The following is a 27224-nucleotide window of genomic DNA, read 5'->3' as shown; positions in this document are numbered from 1 at the left end:
AGTGGGTCCTCCCGCCACCGCCCCTTCCCCGGCACCCGGCTTCGTCCTAGCGGTCCCCCGCGCCACTCCACGCCGCGGGCCCCGTGTGCGCCGGCCCTCCAGACGTCGGCGGTCTGCGAGAGCGTGCTCCTTTTCCGCCGCCCGCGGTTTCCAGCACCGCTCCTTCCCCCAGCTGGGGAGGGAGGGGGGATTGATCTTCGATCGCGAAGATGGCTGCTGGCTGCCTGCTGGCCTTGACTCTGACACTTTTCCAATCTTTGCTGATCGGTCCCTCGTCCGAGGAGCCGTTCCCTTCGGCCGTCACGTAAGTCGGCGGGCCCGGCAGGGCGGGGAGCGCGGCCCGGGTGATGCAGCGGGAGCTGGAGGCTGGGGTCGGTTCCCGAGTCGCGGAGCTTTTCTGCCCGTGGGGGTGGGGAGCGAACGGCTGGCGAGCGGGGCTCGGATCTGGAGAGGCCGAGTGAGCCGGCTGAGTGAGCGGCTCGAGGCTGGAATGCGCTCCGAACTGGCTTCTCCCGACCCTGAGCGCGGCCAGGCGCCGGGGGCCGAGCTGTCCCGAGAAATGTTGGCCGCCGACTCCTGGCGTCTTAGTCCATCTCTAAAAGGATTCTAGAAACTCAAGAGTTTAACTGGACTGGGAGAAAAGTTTCCAGTCATTCATCCGCTCTCATCAAACCCAGTTAAATAAAAAAGTTGTGTTTTGGTTGAGTATTTTACAAATAGTTAATTTCCAGCTTGCCAGGGTAGCTTGGACTTCTCCTGCACTTGGCCTCTGGGATGATCTCCAATTGCTATAGTGCCCAAACTCATTTAGATCCCAAATTCCTGGGCGCACTTGACAGCCTTTCAGATCCGAGGTGTGCCTGCTCCCCGCAGCAGGGCGTGCTGTCCACCCCGGGGCTCACAGGTACTGGGGCTGTGCAATCCAACCTCCCTGACCCTTTATTGGAAACATCTAAGTGCTAAATGATACTCGGTTTCCTGTTCTTAGAATGAAAAGAACTCCCATTCTTTTAGGGAGGGACTGTTTCCACAGTCTCCAGCAATTTTTTTTTTCCTATTTTTAACATTTCTAAAATAACTTTTAAATTAAAAAAAAAAACAACTCGTTGCTATTCTGGAGACAGAGTGTTGAAAGGTAACTATAGTCACACGGCAGGAAGGGAGTGAAATATAACAATTCTCTTCTCTCTTAGGCTGCAATAAAGTATCAAATTCAGGGGGCACATATAAATATATACATATTTTTAAATGCTCTGAATAGCCTATCAGGCATTCTGGGAAAGCATTTATTTTGGTTCTTGAAGCTACTTTAAAGCTTCTATGAGTAGGTAACCTTAAGTGGATGAGTCACTTTAATGCATTTTACATAACAAAAACAAAGCCCAAGGTAGCCTTCCCGGTATTTATGCTGCTGGGAATTATTTGCTGTCCTTTGTTGGCTGAGTGCTGAATAGTGGAGTTTTTGGTGGTTACCAACAGTGCATCTTTATGGGCTGAAACCCTGAAGCTATTATTTAAAATTCAGCTTAAAGTATTTATTACCTTTGGTGTCAGTGCAGGAATCTAGAGGATGGACAGTCTAACCTGGAGAAGGAGAGTGTCTAATATTTTTTTGTCATTGATTTACAGTAATGTTCCTCTTTAGATAATCTTCCATAAAAATGATTGCATATCTTTTTTGTTATGAAGGGAGAGGGTAAATGTCATCGGCAGATCTTCATTTAATTGGCAGAATGTTACAATTAGATTTTTTTTAAAAACATAAGAAGTGTAAGAATTTCCTTAAAATGCTTCAAAATCCTTCACTCTTATTAAGAAATATTTGTATTTAAAATTTTTTAGTCTTTTTATAGCTTGGCCTATTAAGTGAGAACTCAAGTGACACGTTTGCATTTTGTGTCAAATAGTGACTTTTAAAAAGAGTTACACAAGATCATACGTTTTAAAAGTATTATTTGAAACTGACAATTTATCCTTATTTCTATCCCTTGGGGGGAATGCATCATCACATTGGGGAAGATGATGGCTTTTCAAAATACAACAAATAAACCTTTACTCCTGAACATACTGTGATAAAATATTAATGTAAAAATCCTTATTGTAAGTAGAATATTTGCAGTAAATGCTTTCCTAAAGTTATTGAGTTATTTTTTACTATCAGAAACTTACTAGGGACAAGAAAGAGATTAAATAGTGGGGAAAAATTAGAATTAGGGCACCACAATTTTTTTTCTTTGAAAAGATTTGAATATTATTGAACAATGAAAGTATAGATATATTTAGATTGTATGAAGCATTATTTCCTGTACTGAGAACAGATTTTGTAGCTGCGAGCCACTCTGCTATTAGTAATATTAATATTTTGGAAGGCTTCTGCATCTGCAATTATTTATTTGAAAGTCAGTAACATCATCTTCTGAGGAAAGGAGAAATAATAGTTGACATTTTTACTTCATGTTTACTTTCAGAATAAACTTTATGAAATAAAAAAATGTAATGTTAATTTCATCAAGATGTGGTGCCAATTGTTTTTCATGCATAAAAAGATATAAAAATATATCATGTGCAGTGTTTATCAGGATAAATCTCCAATCTTCTGGAAAAAATTCAGATTTGTAAAAACTGAAAACAAAGATTGTAGCAATTACTGAAAGCAAATGATTATGCTTCTCTTTGTAAATTTCTCTGGAAATATTGGTAAATTCTTAACAATTTTATATTTCAGAGAAAAAGTAATATGAGAAGGTTTTATCATCAAAAGAGGGAGAACATACTCTTAACACACTATAAAATTAATTAGGCACTAATTGGAGTTGGACCTGAATTATAATTAGTAATTCAAAGTTTTTTTAGTAGAGTATTTACCATAGTATGAAGAGCTTAAGTTTTATTGTAATTAAACATAAATAATGTAGTATTCTAAATATCTAATTTTTTTTCTTTGGTTTAACAAATATTCTGCTATAACATTATCGTGTATTAAAATAGTTGTTAAAGTATTCTAATAATTAACACAAAAATAATTTGAGTTTGTTTTTTTTCAGAAAAAGAAATTTTTATACAATTCTTTCTCTGTGCTAGATGTTTCTTTTGGAAATATCTGTTCCAATAAAGTGTGAAATAAATATGTGATGTGGTAGCAACCACCTAATACATATTGGTTTGTGTTTAATTGGGTAATATATTGTTTTCATATTATAGAATGCAAATGTTATTTTAGTGTTTTAAAATGTAGTTTTCAAAAACAGTTGTTCTTTTTTTATAAATAATTCCTTGGAACATATATTAAGACACATATTCAGGATTACATGTATGATAGCCAGAATTGTAATGTTAATTTAAATCTGTCCTTAATTTTAGAATCTATTTGTAAATTCATTTTTTAAAGTGTCATATATATATTGTTCATATTAAACTTTTATCTCAGTCATATCCAGATGCCAGTCAACAATAATTGGTTGAAAACCCTTTACTACATGGGGATTTTAATATAAACTGTATAATGGTGTAAATATATAATTAAGCATTAGAGATATCTACAGGAACTAACCATAAAATCTCATAAAAGAACAGTACTTTTGAGGATTTTATACTTATGATAAAATATTTCTGTTAGTAGATAATTTTGTATTTAAAAGATGGTAGAAAAGACATTTCTGTATATTGTGGTACCGGAATGGATCTATCTCACTCATCAAAAATGACATAGTTATTCTTCACACAAGGAAATGTGCCTTATGATTAAATGAGATAAAATATTAAATATAAAACCTAAGAACAATGAACATTAGTAAATCCTTTGTTCAGGTCTTTAACTTGTTTTCACTAGCTTAACCACCTAACAACATTTATTATTCCACAGGTGTATGCTTAAAATATGCAACATTAGACACATTTTTCCATATAAGTAGTGACATAATGTTAAATTTGTTGTTATTAGGCATAGGTATATATGTCGCTATTTGCATTGGCATTTCAATGGGCATTAGGTAGTCTGAAATGGATATAATTTAAAGAAAAGCATTTTGGAAAGATAAAATTATGTGGCTCAAATAAAATCCACCTTTATTGTCTTTTTCATGGTTTCACTAATTTTAGTGTAATAAATACACATAAAGCCAGAATATAAAGCAAGTGATTCATCTTGAAAATAGGTAAAAAGTTATCACTTTTTTTTTTTTCAAAGAAACCTGGCTGCTTAGACAGCTTTCTAGTATTTCTCCAACCTTGATAATAGTAAGGACGTACACATTGTTTTTTTCAAAAACATTTTAAAATGCCAATTATGTATTATATTCAAATTTGATATTGTCTTTTAGGAGTGTATATTCATAAGAAATGACAATGCAATTAGGAATTTTAAAAATAATTTTAAAAATTGTGCTAACATCAAACTATTATTTAATTTATATATTATCTGGAAGATCATTATCTAAAATATCTATATGATATTTTACTTCTTTTACCTATTTTTCAATACAGAGGCAAATTTCCATGACAGTAACCTGTTCTTAATTTACATCTCATTTCCTAGTATTTTCAAACTATAACTTTTAAGTGGGTAAAGTGAAATGTGGTTTTGGCAACTTAAGCAATTTGCTGATCTCCTTTGGTGTCTTATTATATATGTGGACATAAGTAGTTATAACCTAAACATACATAGAATTTTGAGAAATATCAGAATTTGATTCAGTATTTCTAAAACGTAATATGTTCTTATTTTTCAAGTGATAGTTTTCCATTATTCACATTAAAAGAGCTGTCCAAGTAGCATTTCAACAAGCAGGTAAGTTGCTTGCTGTGGAAAACCGACTCTTGCATCATCATATCCAGCCCATATTTGCTTAAGCTTAGTGTTCATCAGACACTGTGTCTGTGTGCATCAGACACTGGTCACTCCGTGTGGGGATCAGACCTGCTTTTCATGGATTGTTTATGAGCAATACCACAATCTTTTAAAGCCTTTCATACCTTTCTTTCCAGTCAACTTGGAACTTCACTGTGGTGGCCCAGCAGGTGGCTTACATATGATTCATTTTTTTTTGTTTGTGTGTGTGCAGGAAAACATGAAGATGGTAGTGTCATATTGTTTATAGAATTGAAAGAACAAGGGAATTGACTTCAATGTCAGTTGAGTTGCATTTTGTGAGTAAAAGGGTGATAAACACACTATATTTTCCACCTTTTCCTTGAGTGTCCAAAAAGATTAACATTGCAAAAGTAATTTGTATTGTTTACATAATTGTAGTATTCTAATTAATAGGTAATATTATGTATGTGTGCACACATAGTTGTTTTTTTGTTTTGTTTTTTAACTCCCACTGGTTTTCTAGGGTAAAAATCCCTGTAAGATAAGTTTATTAATGAGTTTCATTTTATAAGATTTCTGCCAATCCATAACTGTCTTCAGAGTTTAAATCACAAAGTATTTTTATAACACTGAAATTTAAAAGCAATTTGTCAAGAGAATGAAATGAGGCATTGTATACTAAAGCAACTTGAAACACATTCTATGGAGTGGAGTTAATGTAATTGAGTAACAAGAAGAGTGCTTTCTAACCATAGTAGCGCCATCTTTTAAATAAGTGTTGAAAAGAAACTACTGAATTTAGACTCTTGGGCATTTTTTTTAAAGATGTTGATGCACCTTTGTTATTCATTTAATTATATGCAGTACTGAGAATCGAATCCAGTGCCTCACATATGCTAGGCAAGTGCTCTACCACTGAGCTACAACTCCAGCCCATTGGGCACCTATTAAAAAGTTCTTTACAGGGGCTGCGGTTGTGGCTCAGCGGTAGAGCGCTCGCCTGGCATGCATGAGGCCCTGAGTTCCATCCTCAACACCACATAAAAATAAATAAACAAAATAAAGGTGTTGTGTACAACAAAGAAATAAATATATATTAAAAAAGTATTTTACATAGTAAGCAATTCTATTTTTTGCATGTAGATATGGTATACTTTGAAGTTTGTAAGAATTAAACATATATAGCAGTGGGATGTTTTAAGAATTAAGGCAAATGTGCAGGTTTTAAAATTGTACATTTGAAACATTAACTTCTAGGTATCCCTTCTTGTAGGCTTTATGTCTTTCATAGTAACTCAATACAGAGGAATTTACTATTAGCAAAATTTTAAAAGTGAGTCAAGAAAGTGGCCATTGCTCTTTTAAAAATTCCCATTCATTTGTGTAGATTCTAATGAGGTTATGAGCAAGGAAAAGATTGACATTGTTGCGTCCATATACCAGTACAATTTATTTTTAATTTCAATAATTCAGAAACAGGCTGTTATATATAAAGCAATATTTGAAGTTCTCTTTGAATATGAATGTGGGATATTTCTGGCTAAATGTTATTTTAACATTTGCTTCTGCTGATTTTTTTTAAACCATATGCTCTGTGGATTAAAAAAATTAGGATGCATTTAAAATTCTATATCACAAGTGGAAGAACAACTTAAACTAGAAATAACGGCAGTAGAAAATAATGGTGTTGGCCACTTTAAATGTTTTAGTTGGGGCATAACCTTACTGTCTATTTTAAGTGTTTTTTTTTTCTGAATAATTTAAAGTTTACTATGATGATCTTCTGGCAAATAATGAAAATTTGTTTCTTTATTCATTTACTCAAATAACTCATTCTTCTTTTCTCTCTCTTTCATATTCATACTTGGGAACAATTGCTATTAATTATAATTTATTCTTTGCATAGAACTTCAAATTAAATGTTGAATTTTTGGTCTGCTTTCTCCCAAGTTATCCATGATCAGACCTTAATTTTGGGTCATTCTCAATTGAATCCAGTCACTGAGAGGATTTCCTCTTAACTATCAGATGTTTCCTTCCAAGAGGAATTGTTGAGGGATTTTGATGACAGATAAATCTGTAGCACATAATTGACACTTCCATCAAAAGTGTCCAACAGTCTAGACAATTGTTTCTTTTGACATTTGCCCGTATACTGTGGGGATCATTAGGGAAAAGGAATGAGCTAATAAAATTGTTCTTTTCTAAGGTGAGTGCTGTCAGGCCATATAAAGCTGTGGTTAAACAATAAAGCCTTATTTTGAGAGTTAAAAGAGGAATAATAGCTCAATAAAATAAGTGGGGTCAAGCTTACTGAGAAAATTGCTTGTTTTTAGAAAGTGATCAACAGGACTTGTGGTGGAAATGCTGTGAGAAGTGGGACGGAGAACGAGAAGGGAGCCTGCAGATTTATCTGGTGCAAAATTACATTAACAATGCTAAAGGTAGCAGTTGGCTATCTTTTCTGTTCCTCCCCCCCACCCCCACCACATTTCCTATGTGAGCTTGCTTGTACTTGAAATGCTGTCCACTGAGTATAATATTCATTCTTAGAAACCTAAATATTCAGATATGGAAATTTACCTTAGGGAATAAAGACAATAAGATTGTTTGGATCTGAAAAAATAAAGTGCTTAAAAATTCTTACTTTTAAATTAACATCCTGGGGAAATGTTCTTTGAAAAGGAAATAGTAATATAACATTTTAATAAAAACTTCTGTGCTAATTATCAAGAATGAAATTCTGTTAGTATTTTTTTTTTCTGTTAGATTACAAGTAATGAAATAACTCGAAGATAGACAGTCTTCTAGGTAGTGCCCTTAAGACTATTTAGGTTGCTAAGTGAATAGCACATCTAATCTTTAGAAATGGTTTTACTTTACACTGTCTCTTTTAATGTTCCCTGCTTCAAATATTTTTAACATCAAATATAATTTAATCCAACAATTAATGCAATTAATATTATTCAGTGCAAATTGCATGCTGCACTGGGCCATGTGCTGAGAATACAAATTGAGGAAGCAAGTCTTCATGGAAGACATTCACCACTCCCAGCTGAGTGTGATACAGTGGGACATCAAAGTTAAACCAAGCAAAGGGCATGTTCTGTGTTCAAAAAGCATGATCTAAAGAAACATGATCTGTCCATTGTTAGGCATGGATCTCATGTGTGGAGGAGATGCGGATTGGACTATTGGCTTCAGTTTGTTATACATTTCTTGCATTAAGACCAAAGAAGGAGATGGGTAGTGCTCACAGAGCAAAAACATTTGCAGTACCTCTGCTCTGTGCACCAAAACAAAAATTGGTCTTCATCCTATGTTGCTGTTGGCATTTTTAAATTAAAACAAAACAAAACCCCCCAAACATAGTAGATTTTGAATCATAGTATGTAGAAGGTGGATATAAAAGGATCAGTACTTGTGATAAAGGCAACAAGCATAGTTAGAACCCTATTAGTGCAGTCACTGAAAGAGAGATGCTCACGTTCTGTAAAAGAATAGTGGCACTGAGACCATGATGTAGCTTTGGAATACAGTGTAGAAGTAAAATTTCAGACCTTGGTGATTATAGGATTTGTGGAGTCAGAGAAGTGTTGGGGATGATGCCAACCTCTGACAGGCTATGTTTTACTAAACCTTATAGATCAGGAAATGCAGGAGGAATACATTGTTGGACATTTTGAGTTGCACCATCTTGTAGATATCTGTCAGGCCTTCAGAAATATGTATCAGAAGGAAGTTTGGAGGCATATTTGGAGAACAGTATCTTTGAAGACAGAGGATGGGTTCATTCATTTATTTAGCTAATATTTATTTAATGTCCACTGGGATAGGCACTGTGAGTTTCAGAAAAACCTTGATCTACAGTTGCATTTTGCAGAGAGGTCAAACAAGATGGCATCATTCAAGATGTTTCAGGACAGTGATGTTAAGGAGCAACGTTAGTAGTATTGGGAACAAAAACATGGTTTCAATAGCTTGAGGAGTTGAGAGAAGTTGAGAATATGGAGACAGCAAGCAAATTTCTCTTTCAAGGAATTTGGCAATTTGAGGAATGTGAGAGTAAATTCAGAGGAAGGAGGCTAAGTAAGGCATTTGGGATTCTTTTGTTTTAAGCTTAAGAGTTTTATTAGACCATTTGTACTTACAGATAGAAGAAAACCATAGGTCTATCTTAACCATAAAGGGAGGTATTTTTTTTTTAAATGGTAGGGGAGTAGAGCAATCATGAAATTGAGGCCAGGTATTTGCCAACAATTGCAGAAAGGGGTGAAACTACCAGCAGAATCATCTCTCAAGTCGGCCTCTACTGCTTTGTGTTACCTGCTCTTTTTCTAGGCAAATTGCCTTTATCTGCTTCCCAGTGCTTCAGTGTGAATTGAATGATTGAACTTTTGAACTACCTTGAGTCTAGGATCCTACCCAAGAGAGGTAGTCTGAAGATGGGTGATGGTCACTAACCAGTCAGTTGGGGCCAGGAGATAGGATTTGGAAAAGGGACACTGGTTACAGCTATTTCTGAGTTACATCTACTTCTCCATTCCTGACTCAATCTCATTACATTGCAAAAGGCCAGTGGCTATTTCTGTGGATGTTGGAAAAGGTAATTCCCTGGAAAAGGGCCTAGTGGGTGGGAAAGGTTGTTCAGGAAGCTAAGAGTTACAGATTTGAGCATTTGAGAGGAGGTGGACCAAATGGTAGAGAGATGAAAGCAGGAGAGAGGTCATGATTGATGTGTGAATGTTCTGATAGAGGCAGGTGAGAAAGGGATCAAGACTAAAAACATGACTTACAAAGCAACTTTTGAAATATGAAATAGCTTTGAGAATTAAAACAGATGGTTAGAATATAGGATAGATACAATTTTAATTTACAAGAGATGTGTTTGGAGGAATGATCTAATTGCATATTCCTTTCTCAAAAAGGAATGGCATCATTTAGAAGTTAATACATAACATTAGTAATATTAAAATTTTGAGACGCATGGACTAGAATTTAATTTTTCTTAACATGGTAGTAACAGGATTTCAGTTCATCACTATATTCCATTTGAGACACAACAACATTTGATTTTCTTTTGTCTTTAGTTTTCATTGACGTCTTTCCTAGGAGAGATTAGTTTCTTGAAGATCCATGTAGTTTTAATGTCATTAGATTTAGTGTATGTGCTTAGGACAAAACATGTTACAGTAATATTATTGAAAAGGAAACAACAATGACAACAAAAATGAACAGTTAGTTCTTGCCTTTGGCAATTTAACATTATTATTTATAACTTTTGGGCAGATAGAGGTGGCTCACTGCCTTACTCTATTGGTGCTTCCTGCCTCCCCTGGCCCCATATCCTATCTTGAAATAGATTCTTGTCAAGAAAACAAAATAATAAATTCACTTAGATAACAAACCACTGACAGAATATTCCTGCAAAGCATGTCCCTGGTCAGCCCTTACTGAGGCATCTCAGGTCTCCTGAAGGTCTGGAAATTACTGGCAGCTGCTTTCACAGCAGTTCCCTGAGTTTCCAAGATGAATGAATGAATGGTGAGGATGGCAAATGCCTGCAGATCCAAGAATCAATCTTGATCTCATTGGTACCATTCAGTGTGGAAAAACCACCCTTGTGGTTTGTGGCAAGAGATGAAAAGAGTTAGAGTAGGCTATTTATTTCCCTTTTGTGACTTAGCTTTTTTTCTGTCCTCTCTCCCATAGTTACTCAGAGCTCAAATAAGAGCTAATTTTGATGTCTCTATCTACAGAGTGGCAGATAGAACACTCAATAATGACTAACAATCATCCTTCATTATTATAATATTACTCTGAGATTGTGAGCTCTTCTTTATGCCAGACACTGTGAATTAATTAATACCTTCCATGTTGTTAAATGAATCTAACCTTCAAGCCAGTCTTCTAAGATAAATCTTACTATTATATCTTTGTTATAGATGAGGAAACTTAAGTTTAGAGTGTAAAGAATTTTTTGAAATTTTGTTTGGAGCTAAAATTTGATCTGGAGCAGCTTGGTTCTGGACTCCTGTGCTTACCTGCTGTGCTTTGTTACCTTTTGCAGGGCTTTGAGGTATCAGCATCTCACCTGGCTGCATATTGTGACAATAAGATGGAGGGAGAGAAGGAATCAATGTAAAGGAGAGCAGAACTAACCCTAAATCTCAATTTCTCCATATTCAGAGCAAGGATATTATTATTGCATCCTGTATTCTGCACTGTATTATTGGAATTGTCAAAGGAAAGAGTGCATAAAGGACTGTTGTCAATGGACAGGCTTTATTATTTGTACTTTGTGTGATTTTTCTGCTTTTAAGAACTCATGAGTTGATGACTGTGGTATGTGAGCTAGATTATTGTGCTCATATATCATTTGAGCCATGAGAAAAATTTGAAATGAGTAGAAAAAAAAATGAATGCATAGCAAGCCTTAAAAATGTCTCTTCCTAAGACTTGTGTAGACTTTTATTATAAAAAAAGAAATGAAGGGGAAGATTCAGTGGAGTTCATGTGGGCTAGGGAGGGTACAGTGCTCCATCTCTAGGTTAAAGAGAGAACCCAGGTGCTAAAAGAGACCAAGAGGAAGCAGAACCACAAAGGGGTTTACTGTGTTTCATCTTGACATTTCAGCTGACACCTGTTGAATGTGTACCTTGTCACAGGAGATGGAATTCATTTTTAAAAGTCATAATTTTGCCACTGATAACCTCTCATTGTCAAAGATGTGTGTTTTCAGCATCCAAACAGAATATTTGAAAGTTAAGAAAGCAATCTATCCATGATGCTTATAGAAAGGATTCCAGACAACCCTACAAATTGAGGGCAGGATAGTAAAATCGAGACCAATTGTGTTTTTAGCAACCAACATAGAAATCTGGCAAGAGTAGACCCAAAAAGGACAATTTTTACTTGACTCATCCAACTGATGATTAGTTACACTCATTTAACCCCACCCTTTCACTTTCAGTATAAAGGGAAGTTGAGCCTTTTACAAACACTATTCTCTTTCTAATAGAAATGAAACATTTAAAATTTCTGCTACAAACTTTGGATCAATTTGGGAAGAAAGTTGTTTTGGATTAAACTAGACATTTATACCTTGACAAATGAGTACAACCTGATGATAACCTCTGAAGCAGCAGGTTTTCAAGTGCCAGGAACCTGCTTTTTTTGTGGCAGTCATTTGCCATAAACAGGGATGTGTAAAATTCTTCTGATGTCTGTCACTTTAAAAATACCGACATTTATTTGCCCAGGACATTATGTTAGAACTGACTTAAATTTGCATCTGCAAAAATGTTATCAGATGAGCAAATGGGCCATGCAAAGGGGTAAGAGGGAGAGCACAATGAAGGGTATGCAGATTGCTGTAAATTAAACATATTGAATGCTTGGTTGTGTCTTAAACACCTGATTTTCCTGTTAAAACAAATGTAAAAAATCACAATTAACTTCCATAAGGCAGAATTTTATTGTGCATGTGTTACTTAGTTCCTAAGGGATTGATACATGGGTATAAAGGTTTACCAGTGAGTAATTGTTTAAAATATATATTAATTCTCAGTGGTAATAAATAAACATAAGGGAATGGTAACTCATCACAGACTAAACCATGCATGATAATTGAATGAGATCATTCATCTCCTTAAATTATCAAATGTGACACAACCTGTCTGTGTGGTGTCTAGAAAGCCAGCTGAGTCCCTGGGTGTAAATGACCATGACAGAGGGGCCAGTTGAGAGCTGTAAGCCTTGGATTTGGTCCTACCATTTCTGGGTCCCTGAATTTTGAATATATGTTATATAATGATTTACATTTACTTGAATGACCATCAAGTATTTGAATATGTGTATTACACTAAATTTATTAAGCAAAGGGCAGAAAGTGTTGGTTTCTGTCATATTTTTAAAAAAACATCTAATGTGGAGCCATTTGACCTGGAGGTTTTTCTTGTAATTCTAATCCACTCCTGGAGAAATCTATTGAGATCCTTAAGGATTATTTTTGCTAAGTAATCTTTTATGCTCTTTGTACTAAGCAGATTAGAGCACAGGGAGGAACTCTTCCTTGGAATGGGCATGGGAAGGGGGAACCAAGTCAAAAAATAAAACACCGCACCTAGTTCCTTGTTCAGTGTCTTGAAGTTCTCTTTTAGATTTCTCATGCTGTACCTCATGGCTTTTGTCTGAGGCTAAGTTGTACATCACTAGAAGAAATGGCAAGCTTCATCAGCTGCCAGTTGGATCCATAACCTCTCTGTTTACCGAATTAGAGCAGATTCCTGCCAAGATGCACAGGTTTCCTGCATTTCAGTGGATCTAGATGTTGGCTCCATGCTAAATTATCATCAAAGCAGCTTTCTTATATCCTGTACCAACTACCAGCACATACTTATAATTCTAAGAAGCGGCCACATGTGGTGGTGTTGTTGCCTTTCCAGACCATAAGATAGATGGGTATTTGAGGGACTGTTTTTTCCAGTTCTCAACAGGCTTCTTAACTGGCACCATTCTAGAGGTATAGAGAAGTTAATTTCTTAGGAAGTGGAGGCTTGTGAACATCAGGATTTAATTCTCTCAGGGAATTTGGCTGGTTAGTTAACAGTGTGGATTCAAAGCTCAGCTCTGCAAAGTATTAGCTGGGTAACATGAATGAGTTTAGTTTCTCATTGATAGAATTTCATAGGGAGAGGATTAAAACTTCAAAGGATTAAAAAATGTTAGCTCAGGTCAAGCACATGTACCTTGGAAGCACAAAACAAACATAATTTGTTTAGAAGCAGGAGAATTTAGTGGAGCCAGGTGACCTGGGTTTCTGTTTGTTACATTAAGTCCAGGTGGGACTTACCTTGGTAACAGTGTGAGGAAAAATCCCTGGCTTTAGCTATAACAGCTAATTGCTCACTTCCCAACTGTTTCTTAAAAGTGTGGTCTTAGTTGTTATATAATTTCCATTCATGTGTCTGGTGACCATTAATTAGATCATTCTTGGTACTTGAGCATCCATGTTGCTTGTGGGTATCCTACTGAAAAGGTTATTTCTCACCCCACCCCCATTTTCCTTTCCTCTCTGAAAGCCAAAATGGGGGAAATCTGATGTTTTTCTCCCTTGTAAACACTGTGTGACTACCAAATTATATTAAGTTGTACCACAACACTGAGTTTCTTTCTGTATCTGATTGAAGGGTATATTAGGTAATATATAATGGAGTTATTGACATTAAGTAATATATAATGGAGCCGTTGACTTTGCATTCTTGTTTGTAGAAAAACAATTTTAGTTGCATATTGTCACTGATGATTTTGGTTCTGTGAAAGAGACTACATATTCTCACATTGCAGTATTTTTCTTGTAAGTGTTGAAAACTCTGAAAATGATAACTTTAAAAGTATACAAGGAATAATTGCCATATTATGTATGGCTTTTCATTGTGCTGCATGGATTACCTTTCCATCTAGAGATTAAATAGGAGGAGTTAGAAAAGGTGTTAAATACTCAACATGTGCGTGAAAGGATGTGAATCAGATCATACATATACAAAGGAAATAAAAAACTGACCACTAGTTTAAAGTTCCGTGAATCAAACTAATCAGACAGAATTGTCATGAAACATTTTATTTAAATATAGATAAAATGAATCCCATGTTTAACATCCAGTAATATACATTTATTTATTTATTATTGTTTCACATTTTCTACACTGTATAACATTATCTCAAGCATGATGGTTTAAAATATTTATCATCTCACAATTTCTGTGTTGAGAATTCATGGTGATCCCTTGTTCAGAGTCTCACAAAGGTACAATAAAATGTTGCCTTTCCTGCATTCCTTGATGAGACTACTTTCTGCTCCTCTGTCAGGCTCCTGTTGTTGTTGAGGCCCTATTAAAATGTCTTCTAATAAAGCGTCAACTTATTTCTTCCAAAACTAGCAAGAAAATCTCTCATATCAGAAAGGGGAACTGGCACTTTTCAGGACTGTTAATTGATTAAGTCAGGCTACCATTATACTCTCACTTTTGATTAATTCAAATGATTTGTGATCTTACATTTGTAGAATCCCTTTGCCATTGTCACATAATATAACCTGATCATGGCACTGACCTTCTTTCTAATCACATACTGGTTTATCCAGTAGGTGAGGACATTTTAAAATTCTGCCTACCATATGTTTGCTATTAGGCAAGCATTGTCAGTCACCAGAAACCCCTGAAAATGTGAATATTTCTTCCTTTCCCACTCACTTAGGACACACTCTGAAGCATCAGTTGACCTGTCCTCCTTTTGTCTCCAGGTAAACTGTTGTCACACTAGTTCTGATCCATTTTGGAGAAAAGTGAATTCTAGAAGGTCATTAGCTACTCATCAAGAATGCTGTCAACATTAGCTTAATGTTCCCCTTTCATAAAGAAGAATTCTCTATGTTCTGGTTTAAGCCAATTTATTCTATTCTTATCAATAGACGTTCAAGATTGTTTTACATTGGTTATGTAAAACAATTCTTCTGAAATGCCAAAGATTGAGATATTTCAAATTAAGGTTTATATGTGGGTCTCTCTTAAATTTTATGCATTTCCCTGCCTGTAAACTTAGTAACTCTTTAAAATACAATCAGAACCTATTTTTTAAATGTGTTTTATATGGAATGAGAATGTTCTCTAACTAATGCCCCACTTATAAAGTATTAATGATGTTCCTCCAGTGAATAGATGCAGGTGAATACCTGTGAATTCTGCTTTTCAAAGAAAAAAAAAATGATGATAATGCTTTTTTCCACAGTACTTAAGTACTGGGTGCTTTGTAAGTTAACCTAAAAAGAAGGCCCCTGCTTACAGCATACAGTGCTCCCTTGCTGCCCTGTGCATACCTAGTCCGTTCATTTTCAAAGTACTGCTAGTTGTCTAATTTGTTAAGATCTGTCTTGTTATACCTTTAACACTAATTAATTTGCTAACACCAGGGGACTCTGGCCAAAGTAATTGCATGCTGTTCACATTAACTGGGCTAGAGGAGCAGTGTTGATTTATTTCGTAAGTTTCATATCCATTGGTTCTTCTTTTGTTTGTTTGCTTTTGTAGTACTAAAAATTGAACTCAGGGCCTCATGCTTATAAGGCAAGTGCTCTACTTACTGAGCTACATCCCCAGCTCAATTTTATATCCATTGCAAAGGAGTATTCTTGTGAAATGCAATGAAAATTAACTAATGGAAAAGTGAAGTTTAAAAAGATAAAATATAAATTCCATTTTTAAATAATTAGAGTGAAACTTCAAAAAATTACTTTCTTAAAAGTAAAAGTCCAATGACTCTTGATATCTGTACTTTTCTTGTGAACTGGTAGAAACAATTCATGGACTGGCAGGATCTGTAGAACACAACCTGAATAGCTCTAGTTTAATTGATTTGGATATTAAAGATAAGTATATTTGCTAATTTCAGTTTGAAAATGGCATTAAAAAAGCTAGAACCGAAGATTGCACGTTAAACAGCTTCACATTGAAATGATATGGGGTATGCTCCACTTTTATGCTTGTCTTCTCATCTACCTGTTAGGAAGCAATGGCCTTTTTCTTGAAGTAATCATAATCATTTGGTTTGAAGGGAGCCTCCTATTTGATTGTTACATGCTGTTTCTAACCAGGATATTATGTTATTTACAAGCAAATTTGGCCTTCAGTGTATTCTCCATAGAACATTTACTATTTGCTTGAGTCCAAACACTTGCTGTTGGCAGAGCAGTTATTTTGATACTGCTATAAAAGGCAGAACTGCATACTTTTTATGTGACCACTTCAGTAAATCTATTAATGTGAAGGTAGCTGTTCCTTTTTGATGGTTTTCAAGATTACTTCTAAATAATAATAATAATAATAATAATAATAATAATGCAAAATTATTATTCCCAAAGCAACTTATGTCCAAGTATCAAGATGAAACCATCCTAATACATAACTGGAGCAGGTTGAATTTTCTCCACACTTTTTAAAGGTGGGTGGGGTGGGATCTATATAAAGTATATTTGGCCTATGGGACTGAAGCTACTTAGAAATATCCATTGAGGGCTGGGGTTGTGGCTCAGTGGTAGAGCACTTGCCTAGCATGTGTGAGGCACTGGGTTCGATTCTCAGCATCACATACAAATATGTGAATAAAATAAAAGTCCAACAATGTCTAAAAAATTTTAAAAAAAGAAATATCTATTGATATCTCAGATCCCAGGGTGTCTGCCAAAGTATAAAAGTATAAATATTTTCATTGTATTAAAACACATCCAGAATAATCAAACAATATGTTCCTGCAAAAGACAAGTAAAAGTTTCAATGAGTGGAATATAACATTTATCTTTAGTTCAAATGTTTACTTAGCAAATAGTGAGAATTGCAGAGTTTTTTCATTTTGTGGACCCCTGTTTCTTCCCAAGTACCTGTGCACATTGAAATGGAAATGGGTGAAAAAATGTTTTTTTTTTTTTTTTTTGACAAAGCATATTTCTTTTGCTTGTACTTGTTTAGAGATTTTTTTTTTGAGAGCCTATTACCAAATGCATTCTTATATTGCACATATGACTTTGAGGAAATTGAGGCACATTTTGTGATGTCAGTAGACTAGCAAAAGGCTATCTGTTTTCTCTTTTCTTCTCTTCTGTCTTCTCTTCTCTTAACCTCTCCTATCTTCTCCTGTCCTCTCCCTTCCCTCCCTCTCTCTTCCCCCTTCCTTCTCTCCCCCTCCCTCCCTCCCTCTCTCTCTCTCTCTCTCCTTACAACCTCCCCCCTTTCTTTCCATTGAACCCAGGAGTGCTTTACCACTGAGCACTCCTGGGTTCAATGGAAAGAAAAACGGGGGGAGGTTGTGAGGAAAGACCTTTAAAATATATTTTAAAGGGCCAGGTTGTGACCCTGGCCCTTTAAAATATATTATATGAGATAGGGTCTTGTTGAGTTGCTCAGGGCCTCCCTAAGTTGCTAAGACTGAGTTTGAACTCAAAATCCTTCTGCCTCAGCCTCTGAGCTGCTGGGATTACAGCAGTGTGCCACTGAACCTTGCCAGTCATCTGCTTTTTAAAGGGATTTTTTTTTTTTTAAACATGCAGTCCCTTCTAAATTCTGTGTCACAATACACTTATTCCTGAACAATTGTCTCAAGGACTTTATAGAGTTTTCTGGACTATTGAGCTAAACTGGTTTCCTAGAAAATAAGATTTTATATGTTTTTAAGGCTGTCTTGAGGGGTTCTTATTCCACTCTTTAGTGGATCACTTATACCTTCTTAAATTAAATTGTTTCTTTTTATATAAATGCTGTATCTCTCCAATAATACTTAGGATGTTTGGTCAAGAAATATATTGATATTAACAGTACTACATGGACTTTTGCTAAACTTCGCAGAGTAGCTATTTTCTTCTAAGTGATTTTCAGGATAAGCTCACAAAAATACTTTATTGACAGATTGCCTTATAACTTCATGAATTTTATATAGTAAAATTTATAACTATTTCTGTGTGGTTTAAAAATCTTCAAAAAAAAAAAAAAAAAAAAAAAAAGAAAAGGCAGGGGCTGGGGATATAACTCAATGGATGTAACTCAATACTTGCTTAGCAAGTGTGAGGCCTTGGTTTTGATCCCTGGTACCAGAGAGGGAGAGAAAGAGAGGAAAAAGAGAGAGAGAGAGAGAAAGAGAAAGAGAGCGAGCACAATTTAGAATATTGCAGAGGCCATATTCCAAGAGAAATCTTCTGAAATCTTACCATTAAAAAATTGTCTAATACCTTGATAACCATTATAGTTAATTATTAATTATTATTACATTTTATATGCACATAACTTGAAGCAGCTTGGAAGATGACCCTTACAAATGAATATTTTAATTTAATTGATACAATTTGACCAAAAATGTGGTGTGAGCATTTGGAGCCAGCTATTTGATAAACCACATACCTAAAAATTATTATTTGTTTTCCAGCTTTGGTTAAGGGTTGCTTAGGCCTTTTTCTTAGGGCTGTGTGCAGCAAAGTGTATTTAAAAAATAAATATGAATGAGGTTACCAAAACCTTTTCTGCATCAGGGAAGATTTATGGGACCTGGATTGTTTTTTCTAAATTGCCTATAAGATCATTCTATTGACTTTAAATAGGCTTGAAATTAGATTTTTTGGGTTATTTTTTCTCATCCCTGACAAAACTTTATTTTCAGTCATATTGTAATTAAGGAACAATGCATACATGATCTGATTTGTTCTGAGCTAGCCCTGCATCTAGTACCTCAGAAGAGAGATGGCCATTATTTTTATTAGTATAAAAGGTAATCAATCACCAACTATGCTAAAATTTGGCTTTGTGTCCATCTTTCTTTTTTCCCTTACTCTTCTACCACTGTATTTACTCCTTTCCTGTGGTATCAAGTACCAACAGATCCTCCTTGGTTGATCAAGTGTCTGCTTTTATACTCCACTATAATTTGAGCCCCATCTCCCCTAAATGAAAAATTCAAGGTAACCCTTCTTTCCCAAATTAGAAAGCAGAATCTTTCTAGAGATGTTATTTTAAAGGCAGTCTCTTATGTGTGGACTATTTAAATACAGACCGAATTGCCAAGAGAATGTTTTCCTGTAGGTCTGTTCTGACTTGTGATTGCAGTTGCCAATCACTGTCAGTTCCTTCTGGGATATCTCCTTCTGAAGGTTGGCTCACTGATGTCTTGGCATAGAGTCGTGGAACACATTTTCAAAGAGTGCTTTCTTAGGGCTTTCCCCCTTTCTAACATCAATTACTGTCTCCTTAGAATGTCAGATTCTTTTCTGAAAAAATTCATCACTTTAGATAGATATCAGTGGCCTCTAATCAAGTGATTATGATAAAAAGCTAAGGGTTGGTAAAGAATTACTCTGAACATGTGTGGTATTTTATAATAATAAAGCAAGGATGATATTTTATAAAATTATAGATAACAATGCCAAGTGTGGTAGATTGAGAGGGGCAGACCATTAGGATAGGAAGGATAAAGATGTTTTGAAGGACATGCAATTGAAAAAGCATAAAGGATGGTTGAGTGTTAAAGAACTAAGTGACATGAACAACACTGAAAAGAAAGTGCAGCATGATTTTTTTCTACTTGCTATAATTTTTCCATTTTATGCCATTTTGAAGTGAAGATCAAAAATTTGCTCCACATAAAACACAATTCAAATTCATCAAAGGCAGGCACTCCATAAAATTGTGTTGTTTATAAAAATTGAGACAAGGACTTCAAAACACTTAAAGCAATTATTCCTAGCAAAGATACTCTAGCATTCTTTAAGAAACAACTGGATTTCTACCTCACATTGGTTAAGTGGATTTCTGGATGCTTTTCTTATGCTTTTATCTGACAGTGAGAGTTGTTCTGTTTCTGACCTTCATGGTGTGATAGGCTAAAAGCAGTGAAAGGTTTATCTTATAAAGGAGACAAAATTCTAAGTTGGTAATGGAGTGAAAACTGGAAATTAAGAGGTTTGTGGAACTCTCAATTAATATTACATGAAATTTACTTTTGTATCTTGTAGAAACCAGGAAGATAACAAGAAGGCTGGTCATTTATATTTCTGACTGATCCTTGGTTTCTCTTAAATTCAGTCAGAGCATGATGGGTGCTAGATCATTTTATTTTAATAATATATTATATTAGTATTTTTGGTATATATTTTCATATTTATTATTTGTATATTATTATATTATTTTGACAAGGAATAAAAATCATATTAGAGAAACTTGACTGAAAATAACATGGAAGTGAATTAGAATGCACCTGTGAGAGAAAGTATTACCACATGGAATTCATTTAAAACCACTAAATTTTCCACCTGACCTAAGGTAGAATTTCTTAACCTTGGTTCTATTGACATTTTGGGTCAGACTTTTCTTTGATGTGAGTGGCTACCTGGCACATTTTAGGGTGTTTAGCAGTAACCTTGGCCTCCCAGTAAAGGCTTGTAGCAGCCCCCCCTCAGGTCATAAAAATAAAAAAAAGAAAATGTCTCTAGACATTGCCAGAAATCTCTTGGGGGTCAAAATCACCCCTGGTTGAGAACCGTTGGTCTATGGTTTTACTGTAATGTGGATATTCACGTGACTCTGCACAATTAATTGACTCATGATATGTGTTCCTATTGCCAGTGGTGTCTATTTCTGGCTCACTCCCGCAATCCTGACATGATGTTTGCATTTTGCTAATGTTTTGTCACATCAGTGAATTTTATTCATTAATCCCTTATGAGAAGTATGCTGTTAAAACAGGTAAATTGGTTAGTTCAAAATATTTTCTAGATTAAGCTGTTAAATTTAGTGCTTGGTGAAGCAGGAAGTATAATTATGTAACATATAGTCAAGTGTACAGGGGTAAAATTCCCCTGTTCCTGGAGATTTGTGAATTTCCTGAAGGAAATTTTTGCAGTGAAACATGTCTTTAGCAGAAGGAGACTGGTGTCTGTTCTTTCCTGCTGGGTCTGGAAAGGAAATGAGACAATCTATCCTGTCCTTGTGCACAGTGCATAAAATGCTTTGTAGATACCAGGAGGCTGGATCATTGCCAGGGTGGCCTGTGGGCAAACTGTCATTAACATGGACATACACTCTTGCCAAGGTATGGGTTTCATCTAGGAAAGCTACGTAACAAAATAATGAAAATTTTCTTGGCTAAAAGTACTCTGTTGTTTCAGAGGGGAACAACTACAGGGACCCCCAAACAGTAAAGCACTCTTGGGACAAACTCAGGGTACTACAAAGCTTAATTTGCAGATGTATAGTATTCTGTCTTATGTATGGCTTTGAAATTTTATAGGGCTCACCTGAATGGATATTTGCATCCTAAAATCATGATGAGTATCAAAAGAATACTAAGAGTTTCTGCCCATCTAATTTTTTATTCTAAAAATGGAGAATGTGTGTTCTCTTTTAGGATCTGTACTAATAAGAAAGATAACAAAGTGGTGTAATATAGAAACAGTAATCCCAGAGAGCACTGCCTACATTGCTTAGCAGGGAATGATATTACATAAGGGAAAATAGAAAACCAGGATATCAGTTCCAGGGTAATATTCTTTCTTTATTCTATCAAAATATAACTTCTCTGCTGCCTTTTCTTCTGCCTACAAAGGGATAACACAATATTTCACCTCTATAGTTGATTAGGTTTAGTGGGGCTCACGAGGTGTTCAGATCCATTACACTCTGATTAACTTAGGGGAAGCTAGAAAGAGCCCCTGTTAGCTGGCGACTATCACCTCTTAGTATTGTCTTCTCTGTGTTCCACTGTCACATACATCATTTTATTTATAAAACATAAATACATTGCATTCTCACTACATGCAAAATCTAGTGCTTCTACACATTTTTCTTTTTTTAGGTACTCAATACTCATACTTTATCAGAATAATCACTGCCTTTCCCTCCTCTACCACAGACACATTTGGTAAAATTAATCTTATACGACTGGCTTTTTATTTCAGTTTGGCTCTTTCCTTTGTTTACCCTCATGTTGGATGAAACTAGGACCCTCTTAGTTTCTGCCTATTGTTAATAATTGTTGAAAATACCTTTTCAAACTCAAATGTGTCCAGGGTCAGATAACTAATTATATGGCACCCAAGGTTCAGGCTATCTCATGTAAATATAAGTTTTATTTTGTAGTCTAACATACAGTGTTACCTTAGGAAATTTAAATGGTGTATTATTAATGTATATGTTTAATACATAGTGAAAAAATCTGGGCTTATTTACTTCAATACATATGCCTGGATTATATATATATATATATTAATTCTAGTAAACCATAATGATTGAGAAACACTCCCCGCTTCCTATCCTGGATATACTCTTTCCTTTACATGTGTTAGGAAATGAGATGATTACTGTATATCCTATTTGACAACTGGAGTTTAAGAACTTTAAACAACTGTGAGTTGCTGACTTGTGCAAACTGTTAATATCAAGAACAATCCTAATTTAGGAGTTTGCCATGAGCCTGCTTTTGAGTCCCTCCCTGTCTGGGACACTGATGGGTTGATGTGTGTTCTCCCTGAATTTGTATGTTGAGTTGTAAGCCCAGTTCATCAGAGTGTGATTTTGTTTGGAAATAGGGTCTATTGCAAATATAGTTAGGGTGCAGTAAGGTCATCCTAGAGTGGGTTGGGGCCCTAATCCAAGGTGATGCATGTCCTTTTCAAAAGGGGATAGCTGGACATAGATGCGCACATAGGCACAGTGCCATGTAAAGGTTGAAGCTGACACAGGGCAAGGATCCAGCAGCAGCTGAGGGAGCACCCTTGGATAGATCCTTCCCAAGAGCTTCCAGAGGGAGCATGGCTCTGCTAACAATGTACAGAACCTCAGACTTATAGACTTCAGAACTTAAGAAAATATATTGCTGTCATTCCAGGCCATCCCTTTTGTGGTATTTTGTTAACAGCAGTTTTAACAAACTAATCCAGACACCATAGCCTTCTCTGAGCTGCTCTGTGGAGATGGCCTTGATTTACCAGTGATTTAAGATCCGATGGGTCAATTATACTGTCATTATACACCACAGTTATTACATTGGCTTCATTTAAAATGAGATATTATTTTTAAAATAATAATTTTAGAACACTTGGTATTAGATGCTTTTTGTGTTTAAATTCCTAGTTACAATCTTTTACTGGGTATGTAAACACATACTAACCTATGTACTCTGACATCCTGCTTTTCTTGAGGGCATTTTTTTTGTCTTATAAGAAAAAAATCTAGATTTAACTAATAAGCCTTATTTTTTCCAAAAATAAGATATGGTACCTTCAAACTAGACACAGTTTCAAAATCTAATGTGGTATAATTTCATGTGACCTCTGCAGTGGTTATGACTTATCTACCTGATCAGAAGGAACATATATATGGCATAGCATGTCATTTAGGTTCTACAGGCCAAGATCCTAGATTATTTCATGCAACTTATAGGCTTCATATCTAGGGAGTTTTTGTAGCATTCTCTTACAAAGAAAGGCTTATATGTGATATATCTTCTTGTACTCTTCTCTGGCACAATGCCAGTGGATCTGCTCCAGGTTTGGAAAATCTATGATGGGTGAATAGGATGATTTTTTTCAAAACAGACTTCCCAACAAATAAAGAGAACCCTTAGGCTTTTAAAAATTTGTATAGGGCTGGGAATGTAGTTGAGTGGTATGACAATTGCATAGTATGTGCAAAGTTCTGGGTTCAGTCTCTAGTGCTCCATCCTTCAACAAAAACTTGAAGATTTGTTTGATGAAAAAAACAAAAACAAACAAACAACGACAACAATGACAAAAACCAACAAAACAACCCAGGATAAAGGAGGCCTGGTGTGGATGTGGCTCAGTGGTAGAACAATTGCTTGGCATGCTCAAGGCCCTGGGTTCAATCCCTACCACCACAAAAAGGGGAATAAATAAGATTAAAAATAAAAAGGCTCATTCAATCAGAAAGTTTTTTTTTCTTAGTCTAAAAATAAGGAAGTATGATAATAGTACCTTTTATTTGGGGACACTTTACAATTATATCAGTATGAATTTGTTAATGTGTGTACTTTTGGAATGATTATGATGTGATTATAACTGGGTGGATGTAACTGTTTCATTAAACCCTCAATTTCACATTTTCAAGGTGTGTGGTCATGCACAATCAGAGGTGAGGAACGCTTTGAGCTGTTAGTGTTAGTACTTATGTTCCACTGCTTAAAGAAAGCACTTTTGGAGTAAACATTCTGGACATGTACATCTCTTCAGAATGAATCAGAATGATCTATAGGATGAATAAATGCTGTGTTTTTACTTTCAGGACTTGACACTCTTTCCCCCCAGACTTCCTGGATGGAATTCTGGATATAAGCTTTTAACACTGACTGCTGCTCTTGATTCCCACAAATTAATACTCAATATTTCACTGTCCAGAGTCATGTTAGTAGATCTTCCCATTATTTATTTTTCCTGGTTTGTCTGATGTTTCCTTTAATCAGTGTTGTAATATGTGCATAAGGGCAAATGTGATTTTGGCTTTTTGTCCTAGACATGGGTCCTTGGGGACAATACCATGTATATATCTCACTACGTATTAGTGACTATAAATCAGTACTTATGGGGCTGGGAGTGTAGCCCAGTGGCAGAGTACCTGCTTTGCATATGCAAGGCCTTGAGTTGAATCCCCAGCACCAATATACATATATACACATATACTAAATGTAATATATATTATGTATATAATGTCTATGTTCACTAACAATATATATAAACACATATATAAGATAAAATACAAATTGAATTATTAATCAAAATATAGTATCATGAAGAACATTACAATTTACTTTACATATGCTAAAACTTTAATCAATGAGCTACTAGGATAATGATCTAAGATGTAATAATAATACAGTCAAAAATTTTCTTAGTTTTCAAAACCATCAATCCAGAAGCAATTTATGGAGCAAAATCATGGAATATTATTACAGGTGTCTAAACTAGATGATGGCCTGACTGCATTTTAACACAGGATGAGCTCAGAAATATAAAATCCTAAAACACAGCCCATCCACCAACCTTAAAAACAAGTGTAATGTTATATAAATTTACCACAATGGCTTGTGAAGAAGATGAACAACCCAATAGTACATGTAAATATTGTGTGCTACAGTCTTCAAAGTATTTTCTTATATACCATCTCATTTAAATGACACAACAGCACAGGAAACTGGCTAAGACAGTGTATTTGAATGTATTTTACTGATCAGGAAGTGGCAACTCAGACGTTTAGTGCTGTCTCCAAGGACCCATGTCTAGGACAAAAAGCCAAAATCATATCTGCCCTTATGCACACACATTACAACACTGAGTAAAGGAAACATCAGACAAACTAGAAAAAACATTGTGAATATCTACTAACTCTGGATAGTGAATATTGTGTAGTAATTTGTGGGAATCAAGAGCAGCAATCAGTGTTAAAAGCTTGAATCAAGAATTCCACCCTGGGAGTTAGAGTTGTGTGAAAAGAGTGTCAAGTCCTGCAAGGGAAGACAGCATTGATTTATATATAAAATATATATAATATAATATAATATAATATTATATATATATATATATATATATATATATATATATTCACTAATAAAATAATTTAGTTTGAATTTCTAACCATAGTTGAAGCAGTATGTTAGTTCCCAAAGAAATAAAGCCAACAGAACCAGCCTGTACCCTAGTTAAGTTAAAGGATATTTAAAAAAATAATTAACAATTATTAAGTGTTTATATCAACCATCTTAAAAGATATAAGAAATTATTTTTGTTATTACATGTATTTTGACTAAGACTTTTTTAAAAATTGAGCTATTTTTGAAAGAATAGTAATATTTTAAAAAGTTTGTTATAAAATATGAATCATAGAATAAGATGTATTTAATTTTCTTAGGAATAATGGGGCTTGTGAGACAAAGCCAGTGTCATCAATGGTCCTGGTACTCCTCAGGGAGATGGTTATCAGGATGAGACACCGTGGCCAGGCAGGGGAGGGAGACCAGGCACCCCAAATGCAGACACTTTGATGCTTTGACAGAGAAATCAGGGCATGAGTAGAAATAAACTTGCTGATGACCCATTTTCCTTTGGGTAAAAGTTAGATATTAGAAAGGAGAAACAAATCAGTTGATATGAAGTTTCACAGATATAAAAGTGGCTCCTTAGTCAAAATGTGAAAGTGGTTGACTAAGAAATAGTTCAGAGTAGCTTGGAAAAGTTATCTGAGACATTCTAATGTAGTCTATAAAAATTTATTTAATTTGTAAAGCAGATACAAATAATAGATATGGGGATTAAAGCAAATAATAATATTATTTTTCTTTGGTACTGGGGATTGAACTCAGGGGAGCTTAACCACTGAGCTACATCCCCAGCCTTTTTTTGTATTTTATTTAGAGACAGTTGATTTGGCCTGGCTAAGTTGTTGAGGCTGGCTTTGAACTTGTGATGCTCCTACCTCAGCCTCCCAAGCTACTGGGATTATAGATGTGTGCCACCATGGCTGGCAATTTTTTTTTTCATTTTAAGATAAAATGATTATAGTTAAAATTTACAAACTAAATGCCTCACTTGCTTATTTGAATCCTGTAAAAATATTTTAGTGCTTTCTCATCAGTTTCCATCTTTGAAACAACTTGGGAAACCCTTCTGTTAATTCTGAATTGTACAAAATGTTTTCATAATCTCAAGGGAAATGTATAATTTTTCACTCTAAAATTTAACATAGATTTCATTTTCCACATTTATATCAAGAATTGATGATTTGTGGTCTAAAAAGTGAGATGAGAAGCAATTCAGTATATATATATATATATATATATATATATATATATATATATATATATATATATATAT

General features: G+C 35.1%; 1 protein-coding gene across 8 annotated transcripts in view; it reads left to right on the top strand.

The window, feature by feature from the left end:
* Nucleotides 1-27224, top strand: part of Cacna2d1 (calcium voltage-gated channel auxiliary subunit alpha2delta 1) — a 444702-nt gene continuing 417478 nt past the window's right edge. For 7 of the 8 annotated variants that reach the window (XM_048786240.1, XM_048786238.1, XM_048786239.1 and 4 more), the window contains exon 1: nucleotides 7-304. In XM_048786240.1, coding sequence (XP_048642197.1) covers nucleotides 210-304 — 95 coding nt within the window. In that variant the 5' untranslated portion in view covers nucleotides 7-209. Of the gene's footprint in view, nucleotides 305-27224 lie in introns of all 8 variants that reach the window. The other variant, XM_048786232.1, reaches the window with a different exon arrangement.

Source organism: Marmota marmota, unplaced genomic scaffold (assembly GCF_001458135.2).
Source record: "Marmota marmota marmota unplaced genomic scaffold, marMar, whole genome shotgun sequence".
In the NCBI taxonomy this organism is placed as follows: Eukaryota; Metazoa; Chordata; class Mammalia; order Rodentia; family Sciuridae; genus Marmota; species Marmota marmota.
This window is presented reverse-complemented; position numbering and strand designations above follow the sequence as displayed.